A 26,826-nucleotide genomic window follows, 5' to 3' on the forward strand; every position below is an offset into this window, starting at 1 on the left:
GATCCGCTCACTCTACCGCTTGTGCTTTCATGCCTAATAATGTTAATCGCTTCTACTTGCCTAATATTTCTGGGATTTCTTTCCACCAGGCATGATGATGTCATATCAATCTGCCTCAGCCGTTTTTCCATGTCTACAGCGGTCTGTATATCCGTGGCCGCTAACAACCTCTGTACCTCTAACGGTAGTTGTCTCTGTATAGTCTTGATCGCTTCTAATTCACTCGGTGCGCAATCTAAGTCTTGGAAACGGTGAAACTGGTAGGAAAAGAAATCGGAATACCGTGTTTGCCCTGCATTAGAAAATTTCCTAGAGTAGAGCTCCAATCTCAACTGCTGTTGTATTTCTGAGTCCCAGAATTTTCTCAAGAAAGCAGCTTTAAATTCATCGTACGTGTGGAAAGTGTATTTAAATGCTCGAAACCATATATTCGGGTTCCCATCTAAGTGCTTCTCGATTATGCGTAATTTCTTTTCTTCCTGTATTCTCCCTTCTCTAAAATATTCTTCGATATCTCTAAGGAATTGTTTGGGAGAGATCTTCGCTGAACCGTCGAAGTGCTTGGGCCGATCATCATAATTTTTAATGATATTAATAATGGGAGTGCTATCACTCTGGTTGCTTCCGTTCATCATATCCAAGTCTCGCCTGTTCGAGTCGATTGTTACTGAAGGCGTGTTTTCTCTTTCTTGTACTTGTGTTTCCATAACTCTTTGCCGTTCACTTGAGTTCGAAAACACAGATTTCGCCGATTGGTTTTCTACCCTCATCTCCTGAAGTTCTTTCCTTATTTGTTTCATTTCCTCATCGGTCTTCTCCATCTTCCGCTCTGAATCAGCCTTATCAGTTTCCATTTTCTCCTTAAGTTCATTTATTTTGTCGGCTACCTGATCTGAAGCTCGGTTAAATTTTCCTACTAAGTCTTGTTGTTTCAGGCTTAGTCCTTCCATGCCCTTCGCTATTTCACTTATCTTCACATCTTCTAATCTCTTGATAGTTTCCTGTCCTTCAGTTATCTTCTTCTTTATTTCATTTACTTCTTCCCATTTCTTCTCATTACTGCCTTTGATTTCCTCTAGCTTGTCAGTCAGTTTGGCAATTTCCTCATCCACCAGTGCTGTGATGATATTTGGATTCTGTACCACTTCTGCCCTCATTCTGTTTATCTCCTCTCGCATCTCTTGGTTTTTATTTTCCATGGTTTCGGTCAACTCGGCACGCAAACCTTGTATTTCATTTCTGACTCCAAAAAATTCTTCAGTCATCTTTTCCTGTTTCCCTTTTAATTCTTGGATCATCCCTTTATGTTCGCTTTCTATTCTGCTAACGATTTCCTCCATAGTCTCCTTTTGCTTCAGTTGCCACTCTTCCTGTTTCTTGTCCAACTCCTGTATTAGTTCGTGGCGTTCTTTTCTCCTTTCTTCAATTTGCTTCTCAACTTGTTTTTGTTGCCATTCTTCTAATCTTCGTTCCTTTTCTGCTCGTCTTCTTTCCTTCTCCTCTTCCTGTCTTTTCCTTTCCTCTTCCTGCTTTTTCTCCCTCTCTTCGCGTTCTTTTTTCTCCTTCTGTTTTTCTTCCTGCCTTCTCTCCTTCTCTTCTTGCTTTTTCTCCTTCTCTTCGCGTTCTTTTTTCTCCTTCTGTTTTTCTTCTTCCTGCTTTTTCAAATACTCTAAGAACCACATCGGGGTTCCCTCATGTCTTTCCTGTATTTCTCTCATTTCTTCTTCCTGACCCCTTCTGGTCTGTATTCTTCCTTGCATCGCCATGTTTCCGTTAAGTAAAATTCTATTTAGTATGCTTTCATTAAATCCCTAACAATTCTTCAATTTTCCTACGGTACTCTAAATTTCCTAGCAATCCTCTAAGTTCACAGGGTATAAATACACATACATATATATAACACAATTCACAGCTCCTTAAACTACTTATACTAAAATAGTCTCTTATGTCACTATTGTGCACTAGGTTAAAGTTTCTTGTTTCCAATCACTTATGATATGGATGGACCTTGCTGGAAACAGCATCATCTTACCAGGTAGACCATGAACAACTAGACCATGAATTCGGATTTTATCATTTTGAATTCACTCCGGAACTGATCATAATAGAAGAAAATAAATTATTACTATATGGCATTTAGCCTACCTTCTACATACACAAGCCTACATAGCCTTTAACATGTGCAATATTTTTTAAAAATAAAATCAGTTAAAATTAACTCATATTATTAATATGACCAGAGGGAAATAAACACTTAACAAACCTCATTCACTCCTCAACATTGACCATTTCATTTAATATGACTTTATACTCATATATATTATACCCCCTTCTCCATCACAGACTCTCGTCATATATCTTGCAAACATAACAAACCTAATAAATCCTTTCCATACAATATCTCTACATATTATTATCTATGTTGATCAATATTATCTGAACTTATTGTATTCCATAACAATACGTTCCCACGGCGACTTCTCTTCTCGGTCACAGTATAGGAGCTAGCTGAAATATTCTAATATTCAATCTCTTTCTTGACGATCCCGCGGTTTCTTTCACTTCTGGTCACCGTTGGTACTCCAATTTAATGCATTATACTCCCACGGTGTCTTTCTCTTCTACTCACGTTGGTGCGACAACTTAATGTGCTTTCCCGCGGTGTTTTTCTTTTAAATAGCCTCACGATTGGGCAGCAATTAAATGTGGCCGCGGAGTATTTCTCTTCAGTTAGGCCCCACGATTGGGCAGCCAATTAAATGTAACCCATTGGTCAGTGCAACCTTTCCCGATGCCTCTAACTTATGTTGTCGCGCCACGATGGACGACCGATTTAATGTAACCAACGGGTTAAACATTCTTTGCCCGATACCTCCATTTTCTAACTCGTCGTTAGGCAGCCTAGTTTGACGAAATGGAGTCGCTCAGCGGATACCTCAGGGTTTAATTATGGCTAGTAGGACCTGTAATCCTACTGTAGAATTCGCTTAACGTGGATCCATGAGAAATCCGACCCACGGATGTCACCCATCGTTATTTACGACATTATAATAATCACCGCCAACTACCTTATTAGAGTTTTGACCTCGAGAAACTTGCCATGGTAAAATAAATACTTAATTATACGATTCCTTACTTCACTATACATTAACTTACAATCTAGTCATTAATTAAAGAACTCATGACACCAGCAATTGTAGAAAAACAACCAAATATTTATTAATAAAATACTAAATTACTAATTTCCATATTATGTAACGCAGTATTCAAATTGACTGATAATATGTATGAAAATATGTATGAGTCAGCGCTGGCTCGTATGATAAATAAAAAATAATATTCAGTATTTAAATTAATGAAATGATCAGTTCCTTTGTGAAGTTGAAATTCAAAAACTTACACATTTACAACAGATCACTGGACCTTATCCGAGTTCCACTTCGCATTTTAAATATAAGTAAAACATCGACACAATAAACTCGTTCCGAAAGTTCACTTTCTTTAGTCTTATTTAAGCACTCTCACCTGGATACAATATCCAGCCGCAATGAATCTCTAATACACTGATAAGTGAAGTGTAAATAAATTGGAATTCGTTTAAGTAGCTCTAATGGAATTTTAGGAAATCGAAAATAAATCTGAATATTTTAAATTAAATTTTAATAAAATCCGAAGTCATGATTTTGTTGCACTGCTCTCGTTGTGCGTTGAAACTACATATGAACTAAGGCATTCCTTCCTAGTGCCTGTTAAATTCGGCTCCTACTCTTGCCTTTCCCTAGTTGAAGTTCGTAAATAAAAATGTACGTTCAAACGGAGAATATTAACTGATCTAGCTATCTATCTAACTTCAGCATAATCTTTGGCTGTCCCACACATGCCCTTGTCGGTTCTATGTCCCATTAAATAGTTATATTTCAATAACATTCAACCACAATGCAAGCTACACTACTCTCTTGCAAATAACATGGAAGCGCTTAACTGCGAGGTTTGGCAAACATCATCTTATATATATATCGGTGTCGTAATGCTTTTGGTTATCTACAGCTATTCAAAGTCGAAGTATTCTAATATTCATTATAAAACATCTACACTGAAATGCAATTACGTCACGAGCATACATCTATAGTAATACATGCAGTTCGTACCTTGGCTTAAGTAGCTCCTGCGGTGTGGGCACTCTTACGCAAATAAAACATATACTTCACTAGTAGTGTGGCACAACTTAACTTGCAGGTACACGATGGTCCTGCATCGCGTAACAAACATCTCAAATCACTATCCATAACTCGTAACTTTCCTCAATTATCATATTCATATTCTTATTATAACATCAATCTAATATCAGCACCGTAGCCTCCATAATAATGTATCGCGTTCCAAACTTGACGACTACGTAAAACTACCACACTGTTTCTTAATAAAATTCACAAGTCGCAGATCCTCATAACCTATCGACGAGTTCAATGCCCTTTTCTATGAACCAACAAATGCGTAATTCCATGTTTCTTTCTACACCGCGCACATCCATTCGTGACGTCAACTTAATTCATTACATCAATGAAATCTCTATAATCTCTCATTATGTCAATTCAATCAGCTGTTTCATATTTCTCTTCAAAACTCACGCTTCCTACAAGTATTCTAGTCGATATAGCATAACTTCTGCTATGTTATTAACTCGTAATTATGACTTAATTATCTCACACTTAGATGATAATCATCACTTGCATTGCCTTCTTATCGGCCTACAATTAGCCATCAGCACATACCTAAGGTACATGTGTAAGCAAACCAAAAATTATGCAATAAAATGTTATGAATGACTTAGCTCGCTCATAGTTGTCCCTGGTCCAGCTGTTCCATTCCCATTGGATGTAGATGGGTCTTCGGTTCGGTCACGGGTAAGACATCTGGAACGTCATCCGCTCCTCCGCTCTGGTAGTATTATCTGGTTACCCGTCGCCTTCTTTTCGTCATGGCTCGGTCGGATGGTTACCCGTCGCCTTCCTCGTCATTTCCTGGTCGTATGGTAAGATGAATTGTTCCCAGGTCGGTCCATCATGTGAATTCAGTGCATCATCTTGATCATCTTCTTGACAATCTCAAAATCGAAGCTAGTAATATTACGATATGTTGTCATTTTACTATTGACGTCGTTTATCCTTAAATTTTAATTTATTTCGTAGCTCCTCGTCGTCTTCGCAATTTCTTACGTATCGACTTCAGTACTTTTATTTTCGTCTTAACCGTTTGAATTTTGGTGAAGACTGATACTTTATTCTTATTTAATCGTCGTATTCTTTCCTTTCTTTTATATGCGCAGTCCTTTGCTTCTCCAAATCAAATATTACGATTACGGTGATTGCGTCCGCTCTCGATGCCGTGCAAATTTCAAGATGAAGATTTTCAATAATAAACTTTTTCTATTTTTTTGAAAACAATACTGTGCACCGTCCACTGTCCATCTTACTCGAAAACATTACCATTCCGTGAAATATATGGCCCTCTGAGACATCATAGCAGGCGACTATTCCATGCTTGCTTTAGATTACTAGGCCCATACCTTAGGTCGACGCCATTTTGTAATCTGTCGTGGACGTGCGAACGAGCACAACGTGTAACTGACTACTGTTGCACATTTCGGAGACGCCGAGCTGTTCAAATTTTGACCGTCAGGAGTTCTTTTCCATACTAGTAAATCTATCAAAACATTTTGAACGCTTTAATAAAATACCACCCGACTTAGCAACGAGAGAACTCGCTCTCAAAAGCCCAACGCTCTACCGTCTGAACTACACAGCCCGCCTACAGTAAAAGATCAGTTTCTATAAAACTGAATTTGCACCAAAATTCCTAATGAAATGATAACATGTAAAATCAGTACATGAATGAGAACTCACAAATACAAACTAAAATCATGCATACACGTTGTAGCCTGACTACTGATGCGCTGTAGAATGCATTAAACACTTTTCCTTTGCTATCAAAATTGTATGTGATTTATGTGAGCACAACTTATTGAATTAGTGGTTTGTTGGGAGAATGAATATTTTCCATCAATATTTTAAAAATATATACAATATTCAGTTCGTCTGCTAGACAAAAACATTATGAAATACGTCTTGGGTTAACAAATAAAAGCCATTGTGTTTAGTGTTCTTGTATTTGGGTGTGAATGTGTGTTTATTTGCATGTCCCGTATCTTTAGTATTATATCACTATGCCATAAAGTTGATGAAGAAACCATATGAGAAGGACGTGAGACTGGAATTCAGTGACATAAATCAGTACAGTGAAATGATTTTGAATGCTTCCCGAAACATAAAGCTAATACTTGATACGATATAATCGTTTCTTTTGTATTACATCAAGTTCAGAAATTCCCGTTAAACGTTTCTAATTGTAAGTATAAAGCACTGGTCGAATATCAAAATTAATTACATTCACTAACTTCTCCCTTATTCAATATGAAAATATGAATTTATTTCAGATTTTAAGAAATAATTTAATCCTCCTTCACTTCTTCCTTCATCGTTATCCATGGAGATAATGTACAAACACTCCATCCCACACACAAATATATATAGTGAAACACTTAAATAATTACAGATTTTGGACAAAACAAAAGTTCACTGCGGTTACACGTAAGGTACAAAATAATAGTGGGGTACAATAGTGAGTGATCAAATTTAAACATTAATAGCTTTATTTAAAAGTGTATTTTATCAACGTGTACAACCTATGTTTCAGTTGTGTGTTGGGTCATTTCTCATGAAATTGCTTGTGTATAATTGATGGGGTAATGAAATTGCTTATAGGCCATGTATAACTGAGGGGGTCTTTCAGGACTATTTCACAGCGCCATTGCTCAAAGTGGTTCAATATTCTGCCCCTGGACGAGAGCGGGTAATCACAGAGAGAACGCCTTCCTTGTTGGCAGAGCTCTGGGATTCACCGGAGAGACCAGTCAAGAACTGGTAGATTTTTTGCGGAATGTGAGCTCTGATGATTTAATGACTACTTCCTTTATCACCATAAATAACGAGGTGAGTTGTCTATCATTAATATTTTAGACGAGATTAAATTACGAAATACAGAAAACACAAAGTTTATAAATTCATATGGCAGGACATATACAGGAAACATTTTACAACTACTAAAAATAGAGCATTAACCTTAAAAATAACTATGGTAGTACTACTGGTTTTGATGATTATGAAAATGATGGTGTTTTGTCTGGCAAAATTAGGGCCTTGAGACAGATTGAGATGAAGATGATGTGGATAATACAGACTAAATTTACTTTCCTAAATGTCTGCTAGCCCCTTCGTCATTCTGATTATTGTTATATCAGTTTATTCTAAAGTGAGACCTGAAAATGTTGGTATTTTCTAAATTATCAATTCTAAGAAATATTTCAACAACAGTTTGCTTCCTGTACGTGTATTTGGAAAGGGCATTCGTATTTCATTAGAAGTAAGGACAAATTTTTATGTTAAAGTGTCAGACAGCTGGCTATTTGAAGCGCACAGGAGCTTAAAAGGATGTCGATGAGCATTTCATGCAAGTGATTTAAGCCTGAGCTGATACAGAGCGATCCACATGAAACTGAACTACTTCAATAAGTCATGATTTTCCTCTCAAAGCCCGTAGAAACTGGAAATATCTTTTAATGATCACAATGGCTCTGGGAGAATCAGTACCGCTGCCCATTGTTGACAATTTTGTTGATTGTCGTGACAATAACGAGTACTGTTGGCAAATGAATAATTTGTTCGCAGTCTTTAGCTGACGGTGGTAATGGAATCATGCAGTACAGACTTCGAGAGTGTGTTTTTATTGTGAGAACATACTGGAAGAAAGAATCATTGGTTACAATGCAACGGGCATTCTGAAGAGAATTAATTCAATGTTCCAACAAAACCAACAATTTTATCGATTGTAAGGAAGCTGGAGACAACTGGTGTGATAAACAGTGGTAAACATAGACAATCATCGAGTGCAAAGACTGTTGATGATGTTCAAAGACTCTTCGCAAACTCTCCCATGAATCGTTGCGTCGATTGAGCCAGGAGACAGTCATTTCATACGGTACATCAGAGAGCTGCGAAGAAAGCGGGGTTGTGACCATACAGAGTGCATATGATGCAAGCGCTGAAAGATCATGAGAAAATTCCAGACATTCTCTCCATAACTTGGTTTACAGATGAGACATAGTTTCATCTGCCAGGTGTCCGGCTCCATGGCTAAATGGTTAGCGTGCTGGCCTTTGGTCACAGGGGTCCCGGGTTCGATTTCCGGCAGGGTCGGGAATTTTAACCTTAATTGGTTAATTTCGCTGGCACGGGGTCTGGGTGTATGTGTCGTCTTCATCATCATTTCATCCTCATCACGACGCGCAGGTCACCTACGGGTGTCAAATAAAAAAAGGGGGAAAAAAGAAAAAAAAGACCTGCATCTGGCGAGCCGAACATGTCCTCGGACACTCCCGGCACTAAAAGCCATACGCCATTTCATCTGCCAGGTTAGATCAACACACAAAACAGCAGATACTGGGCTGTTATAAACCCCCATATCGTTCACAAAACCCCACTGCATGAATGAACAGGTTGTAGTGTGGTGCACTGCGTCAACTTCTAGGATTACTGGCCGCATTTTATTTGCTACGAATGTAGACACTGCGGTTTATACAGGCATCTTCAATACATTTGTGGATCAGCTGGATGATTTCGAACTGACAAAAGGTTATTTCCAACAACTTCCATGCAACGTACAACCAGTTTCTTTGATAACCGAATAATCTCCAAAAATGTGTGCTTCCAACCCCCTCCCCCGATTACCTGACCGAACCTCGCCGAACTTTTTCTTATAGGAGTATCCTAAAAGCAGAGTATACAAGAATAGCCGTCAGACAACTTATGAACTCCGTGAGGCCACTAAACTCAAAATAAGCAACATTGGCGAGGATGCACTTCACAGAACGTCTCAGAGTATGGTAAAACGAGTATACTTGTGTATGGATGCTGGTGGAGGGCGCTTCCATCATTTGCTGTGAGTATTGTAATCAGTTTCTTTGCTGACAGAATAATCTCAAAATATTTGTAGCAACAACCCCCCCCCCCCCACCGGATCACTGGACTTCATTCTATCTTGTGTGTGTGCGTGTATTCTCCCAACTGTGTATTATCATCTCCCAAAGTTGCACATGTGTCCTATTATTGATTCAAATGTTATGACTCATTAAAGTAATTCAGGTTTATACGGATCGCTCTGTATTTTGCAAGGAAGAACCCTGTGGTCCTGTCGTCAGTTCGTATACTCGCATATTATCGAACCACTTTCATAATTACGGATGATTTTTTCCCACTTATATTCGCGTCTCTGTGTGCAGGACCAGTACCGCCTAACGAAGACATTCCACGAGGTACCATCCGTGGAGCCGGTGGTAGAGGGAGAGACGGCTTTTATTTCCGAGGACCCGCTAATTCTTCTAGAAGAAGGGAGATTTCATGCAGTCCCTTACCTCACAGGCGTCACTTCCGCTGAAGGACTATTTATTGTTTCATGTAAGATGAATTTATAATATCAGTGCTTTAGGTAAGTTTCATACTGATGTATTTACAAAAGGGCCTTCTTATTTCACTAGAAACAAGGATACATATTAATGTTAATGTGTTTTAGCCGGCATATTTGAAGCTCACAGGAGCATGCAAGAGGTGGACGAGCATTTCATGCAAGTGTTTAAGCCTGAGCTGAGATTCTGTAAGGAAGAAGCGTGTGGAGATGATATGGTCTCCAAGATACGCTCCTTCTACTTCGGTGATAAGTCCCTGAACAACGACACTTTGGAGACACTCATGGAAGTAAGTACTATTTCTTTTTTTTACAATTTTCCCTACGCCTTACCGACGTAGATAGGTATTATGGCGACGATGGGATAGGAAAGGGCTAGGAGTGGAAAGGAAACGACTGTAGCCTTCATTAAGGTACAGCCCAAGCATTTCCCTGGTGTGGAAATGGGAAACCCTGATAAACCGTATTCAGGGCAGCCGACAGTGGGGTTCGAACCCACTATTTCCAGAATGCAAGCTGATAGTTACATGACCTAAACAGCAAAGCCACTTGCTCGAAACGTAGTTAACTAGGAGAAAACCAGGATCAAGTGAGATTGTTTGTCAGTTTATTATTTGTTTGTTTGTTTAATTATTTATCTATAGTTGGATTTCTGGAGATTATTACTTTAAAGTACCTGTCATCTACAGGACTATTTTTGAAAATATGTTTATGGAATGCAGATAGTTATCTCGCAGTAATTTTCTTTTTAAAAAAACACATTAACAGGGCTACCAGTGAATATGGAAAAGGCCACTGAAAATGGTTATTGGTAATTAATCCTATCCTAAAGCCGCAATGCTGACTTAAATGAGAGTTTTTAAGATATATCAGATGTAAGGCTTTTCAGGCGTTTGCTCTATCAACCAGCGTTTCGTCTTAGGTCTGACATTAGACTCATCAGAGGGTTCAAGCGCCACTGTCGGCAGCCCTGAAGATGGTTTTCCGTGGTTTCCCATCTTCACACCAGGCAAATGCCGGGGCTGTACCATAATTAAGGCCACGGCCGCTTCCTTCCAATTCCTAGGCCTTTCCTCTCCCATCGTCGCCATAAGAACTATCTGTGTCGGTGCGACGTAAAGCAAATAGCATCAGAGTGGGATATGTCAGACCCTACCCACTGACGCTGGGGTTTATGCAGGTGAACTTATCAGAAGCCCATTATAAGAGTCACAGTATGATAACTGCATAAGGGAGATAAATCTCCACAATGGAATTATTGCCCGCCTAGCAATTCCGAATGGAATTCTAAGTTCGCATGGAGGGAATTAGATATTTTTCCACCAATAGAGCACGTGCTCTTAGAATTTTCACTCGGAGTTGCTAGGCGGGCAATAATTCCATTGCGGAGATTTATCTCCCGTATGCAGTTATCAGACTGTGCCTCTTATAATGGGCTTCTGATAAGTTCACCTGCATACACCCCAGCGTCAGTGGGTAGGGTTTGACATATCCCACTCTGATGAGTCTAGTGTCAGACCTAAGACGAAACACTGGTTGATAGAGCAAACGCCTGAAAAGCCTTACATCTGATCTGTTTTTTGACATGCTCTATTGGTGGAAAAATATCAAGTTCCCTCCATGGGAACTTAGAATTTCCATTAGTTTTAAGATATTCAAGGTAAGCGCGTACACCCAACGATACAAACATTCACCAAATCAGACAATAAATACATTTTATCGGATGAAAGACATTAGATATTCGTTTGTGATACTTGACAGGTGGTGGTGATTACTGTTTTAAGAGGAACTACAACCGGGCAATCATTCTCTATTAACACTAATTAGAGGAATAAAATGGAAGAGGTCCGACACTTCGAAGATATGAAGAAAGACAAGAGCCACGAAGAGCGTGAAAATGAAAGACACCCTAGGCCTTGGCACCTAGTACCGTCGGGGTCAGAAAAATACAAGAGTTGGTCAAGAGAGGTTGGATGGGAAAGACTGAAGTGAAGACCTTGGCAGTCAAGCCGGGAATCAGCTAAGGGCCCCGTGGTCACTAACCCACGCCCCCAAGTTAGGAGCCTCTGGGAACCCTTTTAGTCACCTGTTACGATAGGGAGGGGTTATCGTGTGTGTTATTCTACAGCCCCCGCCTACAGGGGGTGATATTTGACAATTAACGTCAAACTTTCTTATTTACTGAAGAATTATTTTCTGGAAATGGAATGCGGAAAACAAAATGCTGAACTGGATTAAGAAAGTTCATATACCGGTACATAATAATGATTGCTATAATTTAGCAAGCCAGCCCCGCGGTCTTCGGATAGCGATTCCATCTCATACCTAGAGACCCCGAGTTCGATTTCAGTGCAGATCAGGGGGGTTTTACCCGATTTTTTCCGGAGGGCTGTTTCGACGTCCACTCACCTTGCGAGAACAATTGAGAAGCTATCTGATACTAAGATAGTAGACCCGGTCTAGAATGTCAAGATTAACGGCCGAAAGGATTCGTCACGCTGGCCACGAGTTACCTCGTAAATTGTAGGCCTTCAGAATGAGCAGCGGTCTCTTCGAAGCCCAAAGCTCGTTACAGCAATAGTGCCAAGGGAAGGGGGAGAAGAAAGTTTAATTACCTTTTAATTAGATATTTAAAGAGACGCCAGGTCACCAAAATATTTGCCTGAACCGGGCTGAGTGGCTCAGACGGTTGAGGTGCTGGCCTTCTGACCCAACTTGGCAGGATCGACCCTGGTTCAGTCCGGTGGTATTTGATGATGCTCATTTACATTAGCCTCGTGTCGGCAGATTGACCTGCACTTAAAAGAACCCCTGCGGTACTAAATTCCGATAACTTGGCGTCTCAGAAAACCGTAAAAGCAGTTAGTGGGACATAAAGCCAATAACTCTGTACTATCAGTTATTAATGTTATTAATATTATTTACCTGAATGTAGCCTTCAGTTCACAGACATGGATCTCTTCGAACATACCAACCAGCAGCTCTAGGATTCGACCCTACCCCAACCTACGACATAGAAGCTGAGCGTCAAAGCAGTTTCACTTAGCTGCCGTTTCCAAAGTAAATTAACATTAACCAAATCGAAGAGAAAAACCTTTTATCCTAAGAAAGATATTAGAAAGTTATACGTGACTTGACAATTCATGTCGAACTTTCTTATTAAATCTTTATTTCCCACCAATCTTAGTTTGCTGAGGATAATGAGTATTCATAAATCTTGCATTTGCATAATATTGAACCCTTGAACTTCGTAGAATTATGGGTTCAATATGACAGTACCTATATGTTTCTAGAAAAGGATTTACCATTTATAATTTTGAATCCTACTATACAGGAAAAAGTTGAATAATGTGAGTTTATTGGTCTGTCAGGTAATATTATAGAAATGTATATCTATTGTCGTGATAGTCCACTGTTGTTCATGGATTTAGTGATTTTTGAACCTTTGAGTGATTTTGAAAATGTTTAACTCATCAGTTGTTTGATTTTGTTCATGAGCAGCACAATGTAACCCTTACTTAAGCTACAATGATTGTGATGTTTCCAGATGTGTACAGATATGGATTTCGCTGAAGGAATTCTACACAGTGTTAAGAAAATGTCCTCGCTAAGCAACAAACCCGTCTATTTTTATCAGTTTTCATACGATGGTGGCTTAGCGTTTAAGAAGCTGACTTACCCCGGCATGCTTAACTTCTCAGGTACGTAAAATGAGGTTAAATATATTTTCTATGGTAGAACTGTCCTATTTATTTATTTAATTAATTTATTTATTTAAGTTTGACTTGAACAGTGGCGAAGTTAAGGCTCGTGGCCCTCTCTTACACTTTACCACGTAAATTACAAGATGATTCATATATAAATAAAAAACGATAGACGCACGCCTGAATTATATTCCAAGATCTCCTGAATTGTGCATGGGTGTGTTAATTTCTTTCTTTCTTAATTAATCTGATTACCCTCCAGGGTTGGTTTTCCCCTCGGACTTACCGAGGGATCCAAACTCTACCGGCTCAAGGGCAGTGTCCTGGAGCGTGGAACTTTGGGTCGGGATTTACAGCTGGGGAGTAGGACCAGTACCTCGCTTGGGTGGTCTCACCTGCTATGCTGAACAGGGGCCTTGCGGAGGATGGGAAGATTGTAGGTGATAGACTAGGAAGAGGGAAGGAAGCGGCCGTGGCCTTAAGGGTACATGCCTCTGAACGACCATAATTTTAACTATAAATCACACACTCTACAGTATATCTCAACAAGTACGCTTCATGTACACTTGAAACTCACTTTACAACTGGGCAGGACCTTTTAAAACAATAAAATAACAAAACAAGAATTAGTGTGTCAAATATTTCAATATTTAGCCTACTTTTCATTCATTAGGAATTTACTTTTGAGAAGTGCAAAATGTTTTAGGTACCCTCATCTTGGAAACTTATCAATAAAATCCACCAAAATTTGAACTGTATACCGGGATTGCGTGTGTGTGTGCGTGTGTGTGTGTGTGTGTGTGTGTGTGTGTGTGTGTGTGTGTTTGTGTGTGTGTGTGTGTGTGTAAAGTATACTATTATGCAGAACATCTAGGAACACACATATTAACAGCATTAATTAAAAATTTTACATTAAAGGGTACAATCATTTTGATGGCTGTAAATAAAGTCATGTGCTTATTTTTTTTGAGACAGGTACATGATTGTAGTCTACTTTCCTTCAATCATCATACTGAATGTATGTACAAAGTTTCAGCTATGTAGCTCAAGTAGTTATTTATCTATTAAATTAAATGTATCTGAAAAATAAACTTGCGGGTAATGGACTTCAAGTTGGACATTGTTTTTTCAACTAAGGTTGTGGCATAACCTGATGTGTTTAATGCATTCCATCGCCATAATCATCTTTGTTCAGAAGTTCTTCATCCTGCCTCTTCCTATTTGTATTCCTTTTTCTGCTTCTTGCCTCCTTGGAACTCTCCTTGTACATTCTATCAGCCTAGGAAACTCTTTTGCTAGTGGCTTTACGTCGCACCAACACAGACAAGTCTTATGGCGACGATGGGCTAGGAACGGCCTATGAGTTGGAAGGAAGCGGCCGTGGCCTTAATTAAAGTACATCCCCAGCATTTGCGTGGTGTGAAAATGGGAAACCACGGAAAACCATCTTCAGGGCTGCCGACAGCGGGGTTCGAACCCACTATCCCCGGGTGCGAACTCACAGCCACACGCCTCTAACCGCACGGCCAACTCGCCCGGTCGGAAATAGCAGTGAATGCATGCTTCAAGCTGTGCCCTAATTCAATTCCTAGCAGCTCCAGAACCATACATCTGCATGATGTCCCTTCATTAAAACGTATCAGTGCATCTAGAACTTTTAATTTTAGGATCTGTACACCCACAAAAACTATTCTAGGAACACTGCTCCAGATACAACAATTGAAGTACTCATTGGGATTTTTAGTCTTTCCATGAAGGCATTTTTCCAGTAATTTTGGATTGCTTAGATCCCTGAAAATGGGCTTTATTGCCTCGACAGAATAAGGCAAGGAATGCTTATGCTCATATTCAGTATCATTGGCCTTTGCTTTCTGGAACTTGCACCATGAATCAGGACCTGTTGGGCAAAGGGCATGCCAGGGCTGTTCATCAGTTGATGATTTGTGTAAAAGATCTTCTCGTGGCAACTAGGTTTCCCTCCTTCTTCCTAATGGCCAGTCCATAACATTTCTATAGAAGGTCTATTTGTCCATCAGTGAGGCGACCCCTCGCTCTCACGTACTTCCCACCACAGAGCTACTCACCGTTTAGGTCTTTCTGCAGCTTCCTCATTCTAGTGCCTAACCTCTTCCGCAAATACAATTGACCATTTCTGCTTAGGCAATTACGTTTACTGCCTCAAAATATCTTAGTTCGGAAATATTATGAAGGTTGTGAAGGTATGTTGTGAAGGTTGATTACATCTACCATTTAAAGGGTGTGTGGCAGAGCTCTGCAGGCATTTAAGAATAGGGCTGTAAATGGTCCAAAACAATTAATAATATGTACTTCAGATACATGGCTGGATTCAGCGAGAAATGGGGAATGATAGAAACTTTTTTGAAAAAATTCGCGTATTTATACCCTTAAGTAAGGCGCCATCCCGGCATTTGCCTGGAGGAGAAGTAGAAAACCGGAAAACCACTTCAAGGATGGCTGAGGTGGGAATCGAACCCACCTCTACTCATTTGACCTCCCGAGGCTGAGCGAACCGCGTACCAGTCTTCATATCACTTTTCAAATTCCGTGGCATAGCCTCAAATCGAACCCAGGCCTCCGGGGGTGGCAGCTAATTACGCTAACCACTACACCACAGAAGCGGACGGGTGTGTTAATTACGGCATATTTTCTGTTCGCGACGTTAAAGTTGAGCGGACCATTTCACATTATTACTAAAACCAGCAATTGAGATTTCGCGAGTTTAAAAATTAGACTATGCCTTCAGTATCAAAGTTGAAAGTTACTCTGTTCCATACTATTTATTAGTTTGTCTTCAGTCTAATTCATTTAGTAAGAATGTTAAACGTCTGCCATGAAATTTGAAAAGTGCTGGAACGGGGTCCACTCAGCCTCGGAAGTTCAACTGCGTCGAGGTGGGTTCGATTCCCACCTCAGATATCCTAGAAGTGGTTTTGCGTGGTTTTCCACTTCTCCCCCAGGCAAATACCGAGATGATACCTAACTTAAGTCGACGGCCGCTTCCTTCCTTCTTCCTTGTCTATCCCTTCCAATTTTCCCATCCCCCCACAAGGCCTCTGTTCAGCATAGCAAGTGAGGCAGCCTGGGCGAGGTACTGGTCATCCTCCAAAGGTGTATCGCCGACCCAGAGTCTGAAGCTTGGCCTTGAGGCGGCAGAGGTGGGATCCCTCGCTGAGTTCGGGGGAAAAACCGACCCTGGAGGGTAAACAGAAGAAGAAAAAGAAGGAGAAGAATGTTATACCGCGATCGAATAGACAAGGAGGAGCAGACTCTTCTAAAACTTCCCCGAAACACCGCAAGAGTAGTTTGTGGGACATAAAGCCAATAATTATTATCGTCTTAAACTTGACATCTACAGACCTAATCCTGAATTTACTCACATACAATTGTATTTTGTATTAAGTCATAACGATGTTTCAGAAGATTTACCAATTTTCATTCAAAATGCACGTGAACAACGTCAAGAAGTTGAGAGAGTATATACGAAGAACGTTGTTTACAGAAAATACTTTGCATTGTTTTGCTAATTATCTTCTGTATTTCAAACAGTACACAGAAATGTTGCTAACATTGATTATAATTGTCTTCCTTGTGCTTCAAACAATGTTAGGAAATATTATAATAACATTATTTCACTCCAGCGGTTGTGCATGTTATGTATGATATTGACAGAGAGTGCTGATTCTGATTCTACGTTACATATTTCAAGTAGTTTTGCATTTGAATCAATTGCTGCTTCCAGCGACATTGCAGAAAGGTATTCTGCTCCACCCGAAGGCTGGTTGGATCCTCAACGGTTCTACCATTAGCTGTCAAAGATGGCCTAGGTATTACTGAAGTTGCGTACTAAGGAAATGAGGAATGAAGTAGTTTCCCGTTGCTTTCCTCACTAAGCCAGAAATTGCTATTACATATCAGTCGGCCTAGCCCACTTAAATGCAAGCTCCAACTGACCCTATGAGCAACATTTTCACACCATTTATAGCAGGGACTGGCTGCATAAGGAATGGCCTTACTAGCAACGCTCATGCCTCAAGTCACTTTCACATTGTCAAAGCCAAGGATAAGACAGAGACAGATCAAACCGAGCTCGATAGCTGCAGTCGCTTAAGCGTGGCCATTATCCAGTATTCGGTAGGTAGTGGGTTCGAACCCCACTGTCGGCAGCCCTGAAGATAGTTTTACATGGTTTTCCATTTTCACACCAGGCAAATGCTAGGGCTGTGCCTTAATTAAGGCCACGGCCACTTCCTTCCCACTCCTAGCCCTCCCCTGTCCCATCGTCACCATCAGACCTATGTGTGTCGGTACGACGTAAAGCAACTTGCAAAAAAAAAAAAAACCAGATCAATACAAGTAACGAAATTGTTCTAGCCTACGCCAGAAGACATAGTGCACCGCAAACACTAGGTCTCTTCAGCAAAGGCATAAGTCTATACATATAATTGTAGGCCTATAAGCCATTTTCCAGTAATGAAAATTGTAAAAAATGGACAAAGAGATTTCAATGAGCGACCCCTCATTTTCAAGTAGGCCCTACACAAGTTATTGTAAAAGGAGTAGTTTCAATGAGATTACATATTTTCCTACATAATTTTCTTATTTTATTCAAGTAGATCCAATGTCGTGGACTGTATAAATAGTAACAAATTTAATTTTCAATTACTTGACCTTGTTCATTTGCGACTTTGATATTCTGTTGTTATTATTATTATTATTATTATTATTATTATTATTATTATTATTATTATTATTATTATTATTATTACACTGACATACAGTGCAGTTTCAGTTTTCACGAGACGCTATTCTCAGATCACTTTGGATTTTCCGGATGCCAAATAAACATATTCTGGTCTTGTTTTTTAGGTGCTACGCATGCGGATGACCTTGGTTATATCTTCGAGTTTGGAGTTCAAGTTTCAGGCGATTCTTTAGATGCCAAGGTGAGATCGAGGATGGTTACCATGTGGACAGACTTCGTCAAGACTGGGTAAGTACTCGGCAGTGAATTGGTGTCATATTCTACATTATGAAAACACTGCAGTAGGCTGTATATTCATCTAGCAAAGAAATTAATGTGTTTATATATAAATTACATACTGCGCATGTTTTCACGTACAAACATTTACTACACATATTTGCGACTAATGTCCTTGCACTCGGAGCCAATACTCGATCAAATGTGGTAAAATTATTATTCACATTAAGGTAACATTTCAGCGTTGGTTTCTGGTACAACTCTATCAACTGCAGGATATTCACTTCGAACACAACCGTGATTACGGTAGGTATTCTGATATCACAAAATTCGTGATTCTGTCTGTATATGTGGTAAATGTTGACTATACTGAATACACAACTAGCCATTAGTATATCTGTAATAACTTGATATTAACTCGTGCAAAGTCAATGGCTGTTGTGGTTGTTAATAACTTTACGTCATCTACGTATCTTCCCTAGTTTAAGATCCCTATATAGAGTTGGTTCGTCAACGAACTGTTCTCATTGTTAGTATTCATGAAATTGTTCACTGTTATTCCTCTATGACAAGAAGTCACGAGCGCAAGCACGCATTATTCATACAGGTCAGTGAAATTCGCAGTGGAACTGAACACTTACAGGAAGATCAATTTTTGGACATCACAATCTGTAGAAACAAAGATAAATTGCCATTATATATATAATAGAGGAATCTCACTTGAATTCCACACACAATAGACCACTCGAATCGCAGATATTAACAGGACTGAATGCAATGATATACTGAGCAGTAACTATACCAGTGATCATAACCAATTTAAACGAAATAAAGCAATCCGCGAAAGAAAACAAACCCTCCATCTGGCACCCTTCTACCATGGTGCAACAGTCCCGGAGGGTTTTCTGCTGCTCAGGTGTCGTGTGGTCGGCCGTTACTCTTGGCTTTATAGAGAGGCCGCTATCCCACCGTGAGATAGTTCCTCAACTTTAATCACGTAGGCTGAGTGGACTTCTAACCAGCTCCTCGATCCAGACAAAATTTCTGGACCAGGCCAGAAATCGAACCTGGGTCCCTCGGGTAAGGGGAAGGCATGCTACTCCTATACCACGGGGCCGGCACCCACTTCACAAGTGGACTGATTATTAAGGAAACAACGGAAAAGAACACAAGAAAAATCCCAGCCGAAAACAATATAGTCATTAATTTTTCGATCTCGCCATCGAGAGGAAAACTGAAGGACGACGGTCTGTGGGAGGAGACAGAGGAATATTTGGATTATAGACGTACGCCGCTGGTACAAGCGAATTTGTACTGAAATATTTCAAGCCATTCTTTCGCCAGTATTCATAATCAATTAGTTCGCCAGTCTACGTAGGTAGACGGCGTCCTGAAGCTAAGAAGAAGAGCAGGAAGGAGATCAAGCAAGTGGCTGCACCCTTTGGATCACATAGCTATCAGCTTGCATTCACTATCGGCAGCCCTGATGATGGTTTTCTGTGATTTCCTATTTTCCGAATGATGGGGCTGCACCTTAATTAAGGCCACGCTAGCCTCCTTCCCACCGAGCTCGATAGCTGCAGTCGCTTAAGTGCGGCCAGTATCCAGTATTCGGGAGATAGTAGGTTCGAACCCCACTGTCGGCAGCCCTGAAAATGGTTTTCCGTGGTTTCCCATTTTAACACCAGGCAAATGCTGGAGCTGTACCTTAATTAACACCACGACCGCTTCCTTCCCACTCCTAGCCCTTTCCTGTCCCATCGTCGCCATAAGACCTATCTGTGTCGGTGCGACGTAAAGCAACTAGCCTCCTTCCCACTACTAGCCTTTCCCTTATCCCATCGTCGCCATAAGACATACTTGTGTCGGTGTGACATAAAGCAAACGGTAAAAAAAAAGCAGCAGCAGAAGAAAAAAGAATGTATAAGTAAAGAATTGAAATCCACATTTTGTTGATGATGTTACAACGTTTAGAATAATAAGTAAGTTGCAGGATTGTGAGCGATTGCAAAAGGATCTCAACTACAAAGTATGTTGTTAGATAGACAGGGTGAGAAGTCAGGCTGAAAGTTCCAGGAAGAGTGAAAGTCCACTCAGTTTTAATTACTGTGTTGATGGTGTGGAACTACCTCATGCGGATCACTGTAAGTAGCTGGGTGTTAATGCCAGGAAAGATCTTCTCTGGGGTTATCACATGAATGGGGTTGTAAATAAAGATTACAGATCTCTTGATATGTTTATGAGGGTGTTCAGGCGTTATAGTAAGGATGTAAAGGGGAGGCTGTATAAGTAATTGGCAAGACCCCATTTTTTTTGCAGTACGGTTCCAGCGTATGGGACACTCACCAGGATTACTTGACTTGAGAACTGAATACGGTCCAAAGGAAAGCCGAGCGATTTGATCTGGTTGATTTCCGACAGAAGGTTGGGCTGAGTGGCTCAGACGGTTCAGGCGCTGGCATTCTGACCCCAACATGGCAGGTTCGATCCTGTCTCAGTCCGGTGGTGTTTGAAGGTGCTCAAATACGCCAGCCTCGTGTCGGTAGATTTACTGTCATGAAAAAAGAACTCCTGCGGGACTAAATCCCGCCACCTCGGTGTCTCCGAAAACCGTAAAAGTAGTTAGTGGGACGTAAAGCAAATAACATTATTATTTTCCGAAAATGTTTTGCTGGCAAGACTTGGGAGTAAAGAGACACTCTGCTCGATTGAGTGGTATGCTCCGAGCTGTAAGTTGAGAGATAGCGTGGAATGACTTTAGTGAACGAATAAGCTTGAAGGCAGTTTTTAAAAGTCGGAAATATCAACGCCTTCTTCTTTTTCTTCTTTTCTTAATGGGGCCTCTAAATTAGTTCCTAATTAGCGTCGAGCTCTAAGAAATTTTGCTACCACGTTTTTACCTTGGTCGTGGTGGTGATTATTGTTTTAAGAGGAAGTGCAACTAGGCAACCATCCTCTACTGTATATAACACTAATCAGAGAGAAAAATGGAAGCGGTCCGACACTTCGAAAAATGATGGTATCGGCCAAAGGAAGACAAGGGCCACGAAGGGCATGAAAATGAAAGACTCCCTAGGTCCCCATACGTAATACCGTCGGGGTCTGAAAACAACAAGAGTTGACCAAGGGAGGTTGGATAGGATAGATGAAAGTGAGGAGCCTGTCACAAGTAAGTGGGAGCAATGCCAGGACTCAGCTGAGGTCCCCGTGGTCGCCAACCCACACTCCAAAGTTCAGAGCCACCGAGACCCCTTTTAGTCGGCTCTTACGACAGGCAGGGGATATCGTGGGTGTTATTCTACCGCCCCCACCCACAGGGGGGCATGTTTTTCCTACATTCCTACCTAGATATACCTGCTCCCTTCACAAAGCTGCAGATTGTTCTTATTGGGTCTTCTTGGATTTCTTTTCTCTCTTCACCTGGTAGTCCTAGAGTAGAGAGTCTGATTCTACCCAGCGCCTCACATTCGAAAAGTATGTGTTCAGCTGATTTATCTGCTTCATTGCATTTCCCACATATATTGTGTCTTATAACTCCAATTCTATGTAGGTGTTTTTCAGATGGCAGTGTCCTACTACCCATCTTGTATTTTCTCTGCTGAATTTCAACAGTTCTTTAGTATGCTTCTTGTTTGGTCCTTTTATCAGTTCCTTTGCAAGCCTGCATCCTGGAGTATTTGTCCAGTTCTGCATGTGTTTCTTTTGAATCCATTTTCCTATGTAGTGCCGGGTTTGTCCATAGGAAATACCGCATACAGGTTCTGGCCCTATAAAATATGTTTCTGCCCCTTTCCTGGCCAGTTTATCTGCCTTTTCATTTCCTTCTATACCTGCATGCCCTGGTACCCATCGGAAATATCATAATGTGAAGATAAATTTGAAATTCAATAGGACAAACTGGGGCTAATATTCGTTTGCAGGAGGAGGAGTTAGGGAGTGGAATAGTTTATCAAGGGAGATGTTCGATAAATTTCTAATGTATTTGAAATCGTTAAGAATAAACTAGATAAACAACTGATAGGGAATTTGCCACGTGGCTGACTGCCCTAAATGCAGATCAGTCAAACACTTTTTAATTTTAAGTGACCATTGTTGTAATTGCAATTGTAATCTTCACTATTAGGATTTGCATTGAAATGGATAAGTGATGGATGATGCCACGATGCGAATACATTCATACCTGTATGTGGAAACTGATCCGAGCACATCCACCGCCACAATCAACGGTAAGACCTAGTGAAAATTGCTTCCAATACTTAGGATACCGTCTGCAAAGTGATGGTGGTATTGATCAGGAAGTACGGGCTAGAGTGAATGCAGCGTGGTTTAGATGTAGAAGAGTCACAGGAGTGCTGTACGATAGCCCGTCGGGATCGGGAATTTTAACCATAATTGGTTATTTTCGCTGATACGGGGGCTGGGTGTATGTGTCGTCTTCATCATCATTTCCTCCTCATCACGACGCGCAGGTCACCTACGGCAGTCAAATCAAAAGTACTGAATCTGGCGAGCCGAACTTGTCCTCGGACACTCCCGGCACTAAAAGCCATACGCCATTTCATTGCTAAAAGCGTACAGCGCTCTCTGCACCCGATGGAGATGCGCATGTTACGTTGGTTCTTGAAGTTTCAATCCTTGATCTCATAAGGGGTTTGGTGGTGTTTACTGTTTTAAGAGGAAGTACAACTGGTCACCCATCCTCTATATAACACTAATCGGAGAGAAAATATGGAAGGGATCCGACACTTCGAAAAATGAAAGTATCGGCCAAAGGAAGACAAGGCCACGAAGGGCGTTAAAATGAAAGACCCCCTAGGCCTTGGAAACCAAATAACGTCGGGGTCGAAAAAGAACAAAAGTTGACCAAGGGAGGTTGGATAGCATAGATGAAAGTGAAGAGCCTGGCACAAGTAAGTGGAAGCAATGCCAGGACTCAGCTTAGGACCCCGTAGTTGCCAACCCACGCTCCAAAATTCAGAGCCCCTTGGGCCCATTTTAGTCGCCTCTTATGACAGGCAGGAGATACCGTGGGTGATATTCTACTGTCCCCACCCGCAGGGGTTGATCACATAACCAACGACACGATCTTACAGGGGATGAGAGTTGTTCCCATTCAAGAGAAAACGTGAGAAGGACGTCTGAGATGGTGCGGCAATCTATCGTTATGCATACAGCTTAACTGTCGATGGTAAGTGCCCATGTGCAAGGCCGAGAGAACGACGGCACAACGTCTTAACTCTAGAAATGAAGATTGCTCAGCTGACATCAAGGCCATACCCAGAATTTGTTTTCGGAGGAGGTTAGAATTTTTGGGGTGCGGTCTTCCGAAAACAAAAAGTATACTAACAAACATTTTTTTTTACTTTCAAATAGATTTTACAAAAAGAAAATTTTGAGTTTTAGAGTGGTACCTTTTACAACTCAACTGGCGAAGTAGAGAAGTAAATTTACAGCGGTCTGGCGGGCAGAACACGCTTTAACACGTCGTGCTGTGCGACACAAAGATTTCTTTTTTAAAAATGGAGGTAACAGTATGTTTCTCTGCAACTATTAAAAATATTTAGAAGTTCGATTAATATTTTAAAAATCTTTTAGCCGTTCGATAACATGAAAATATTTCTATATATGTATTGAAATAGGTTATTATGGTGCAAAGTGTTTTACGAACATAAAAAGCAAACAATCTATTCATCTCACCTCAATTAAATTTACATATTCACTAAATTTGTTAACGATACTCATAGAGAATGTTTTATGATGACACAGATTTTGTAGGTTAAATTCACTTGTTTATTTTGCAAATGCTTGTTTTTATAATATTTCTGATTTATTGTAGGCTATTTCAAAATCCGTATATGCTGTTTAAATTTGCAAAGTACACTTTTATTTCTGAGGGGAATTGAAACCCCTAACCTCTCCTCTGGGTACGGCCTTGGCTGACATCGAACGTTGGCTTGAAATGGTGATCCAAGGAATGGACCCTGCACCTGCGGGAAAATGCTAAGTTGAAGACGAAGTTGCTACGATGCAGTTGACATTAACGACAATTTGGCGCACTTCAGCAACTAGTGGATCATAATAATAAACGTTTCTTCTCTCTGTATTCTCTGTGGCAGACCTTTTTCCTTCTTTATAACCAAGGTTAAAAATCATGGAGTAACCAGAACGTCTTTCCTACGAACTGTTATTGAGTTTCTCAACTTGTACGATAGATTTAAATTCATAATATAAAATTATGTTCCAGGAACCCAACCCCAGAGGTAACAGAAGAATTTCCAGCGTGGCTTCCCTACACGAGCAACACAACCAACTACTTAGAAATCGGATCGCGGTTGGAGGCAAAGAGTGACTTCAACAAAAGGCGTATGGACTTCTGGGATGAACTTTACAATTCCAAGCAGCCTACGTGATAAAGTGAATGATGAATTTTTACGCGGATAAATATAAAATAATATATTAATAATGAGTGGAGTAACTAAATATTTTATGATATGTTATAAGACTATAGAGGTAAAAATAAGGTTGATATTTTAGTAGTAGCTACAATTTATTTTTTACATACATAGCATACAAAGTTTTACGTTTCACAGACCTTCGGTGTAGCCACCAGCGTTGCGCACAACGTGTTTCCAGCGACGCAGCAGTCTTTGAATGCCCAATCTCAGGATGGTGCAAACAGAGTGATAGATGGCCTGCAGAATTTCAACTGTTTGGAAGCCAATATGTAGTGGTTCCTTCATCTTACGGATTAGGTCTCGCAGAAATACTTCTCACATAAACAACCCATCATTCTGCACGATAATGCAACGCCAAATGCAACAGGGGCAGTATCTGATTTGTTCAGTCCCTGTGGCTGTGAATTGCCGCACCAACTCCCATACTCTCCCGATTTAGGTCCCTGAGACTTCAACCTAATCCTTGATGTACAAGAGCCACTTCACGATATTTGCTTCCACAAAGCTGAAGACGTTCATTGTACGCAACACTGATTAATACATCAAAGGCTTGTAAAACCTAGAACCTTGTATCTTCTTTTTTCCTTCTTCTTCTTTTCTTTCCAAGCATTTTTCCACTGGTGTAGGTTCTACTGTTTCCATCTTGGTTCGCCATTTTGCACGAACTTGGGCATCATGTGGTCATAAGTTGAGAGTCTTCATATCAGCATTTACTGTGTCACGCCAGCGCTGCTTTGCACATCCATGAAAACGTTGCCCATTAATTTCTTCTCTTTTATTTTTACAATTTGTTTTACGTCACGCCGACACAGATAGGTCTTATGATGACGATGGGATGGGAAAGGCCCAGGAGTGGGAAGGAAGTGGCCGTAGCCTTAATTAAGGTACAGTCCAAGCATTTGCCTGGTGTGAAAATGGTGAACCACGGAAAACCATCTTCAGGGCTGCCGAAATTGGAGTTCGAACCCACTATCTCCCGAATGCAAGCTCACAGCTGCGCGCCCCTAACCGCTCGGTCAACTCGCCCGGTCCATTCATTTCAAAGAAGTGATTGAAATAGGCAACTGTTACAGGTGCAGATACTGTACCCGGAAAAGTTATTGGGCACAAGAGCATGGGAAGGATCTCAGGTAGTGTACGGTCTTTCTGGAGCAGGTACAAAGAAGGCGAATAATAGACGGTATTAAAATTTTTCTGATAAATTTATTAATGATTTGAAAAAAATCACCCTTCTTCTATTATTCATTCAAATACTAAAGATTGTCTTGAAAGTAACTCTTCCATTAACATGTTCAGGTTAAAATCAAATTGCAGAATTTTAAATGCTGTTAAAATTGAACAAAATATAATATTCGTTGCATATATCCCCTTGATGTTTGCAAAATGTCCAGAATGAATTATTGTACTCAAAATAAACCCTAAAGACCAATTAAATTTTCACTCATGAATTCAAAGTAAATAAACTTTAAAATAAACACTTTGTTCATAAACTATAAGTTTAAATTACTTCGTCAACTGACTAAGATCTCAAAGTTCAAATTAAATATTAAATCTTTCAAATCACTTCTGTGCAATCCTGAAGCCTGTCTAAGTCGTTTTAGATTGAACATGATTTTAAATTTCACTTGCTTCAGAAAAATCCTTGTATGTATGTATGTATGTTGGGTATTCAGCCCGAAGGCTGGTTGAACAGGTTCACCATTAGCTGTCATAGATGGCCTAGGTGTCACTGAAGAGGCGTACTAGGGAAATGAGGAGTGAGGTAGTTTCCCGTTGCTTTCCTCACCGAGCCAGAAGTTGCTATTGCACATCAGTCTGCCAAGCCCACTGAAATGCGTGCACCAACCAACCCTATGAGCGACATTTTCACACCATTCATAGCAGGGACTGGCTGCATAAGGAATGGCATTACTAGCGTCACTCATACCTCAGCCACTTTCATATTGTCAAAGCTAAGACTGAGACAGGTCAATGAAAGTAACAATTTTATTCTAGCTCATACCAGAAGACATGCTGCACTGTAAACACTACATCTTGCCAGCAAATGTTAAAATAGATTAAGCATGATCTTAAATTATACACTTGCTTTAGA

The 26,826-nt window shown here is 40.4% G+C and overlaps 1 protein-coding gene across 1 annotated transcript in view; it reads left to right on the forward strand.

The window, feature by feature from the left end:
• The window catches only part of LOC136876952 (esterase FE4), a 47,057-nt gene extending 22,326 nt beyond the window's left edge, over positions 1–24,731 (forward strand). Inside the window, exons 5-10 of the mRNA XM_067150720.2 lie at positions 6,850–7,049; positions 9,395–9,569; positions 9,685–9,866; positions 13,124–13,277; positions 18,168–18,291; positions 24,524–24,731. Coding sequence (XP_067006821.2) covers positions 6,850–7,049; positions 9,395–9,569; positions 9,685–9,866; positions 13,124–13,277; positions 18,168–18,291; positions 24,524–24,689 — 1,001 coding nt within the window. The 3' untranslated portion in view covers positions 24,690–24,731. The remainder of the gene's footprint in view (positions 1–6,849; positions 7,050–9,394; positions 9,570–9,684; positions 9,867–13,123; positions 13,278–18,167; positions 18,292–24,523) is intronic.
• The last annotated feature ends 2,095 nt before the right edge of the window (positions 24,732–26,826 follow it).

Source organism: Anabrus simplex, chromosome 7 (genome assembly GCF_040414725.1).
Source record: "Anabrus simplex isolate iqAnaSimp1 chromosome 7, ASM4041472v1, whole genome shotgun sequence".
Classification (NCBI taxonomy): Eukaryota; Metazoa; Arthropoda; class Insecta; order Orthoptera; family Tettigoniidae; genus Anabrus; species Anabrus simplex.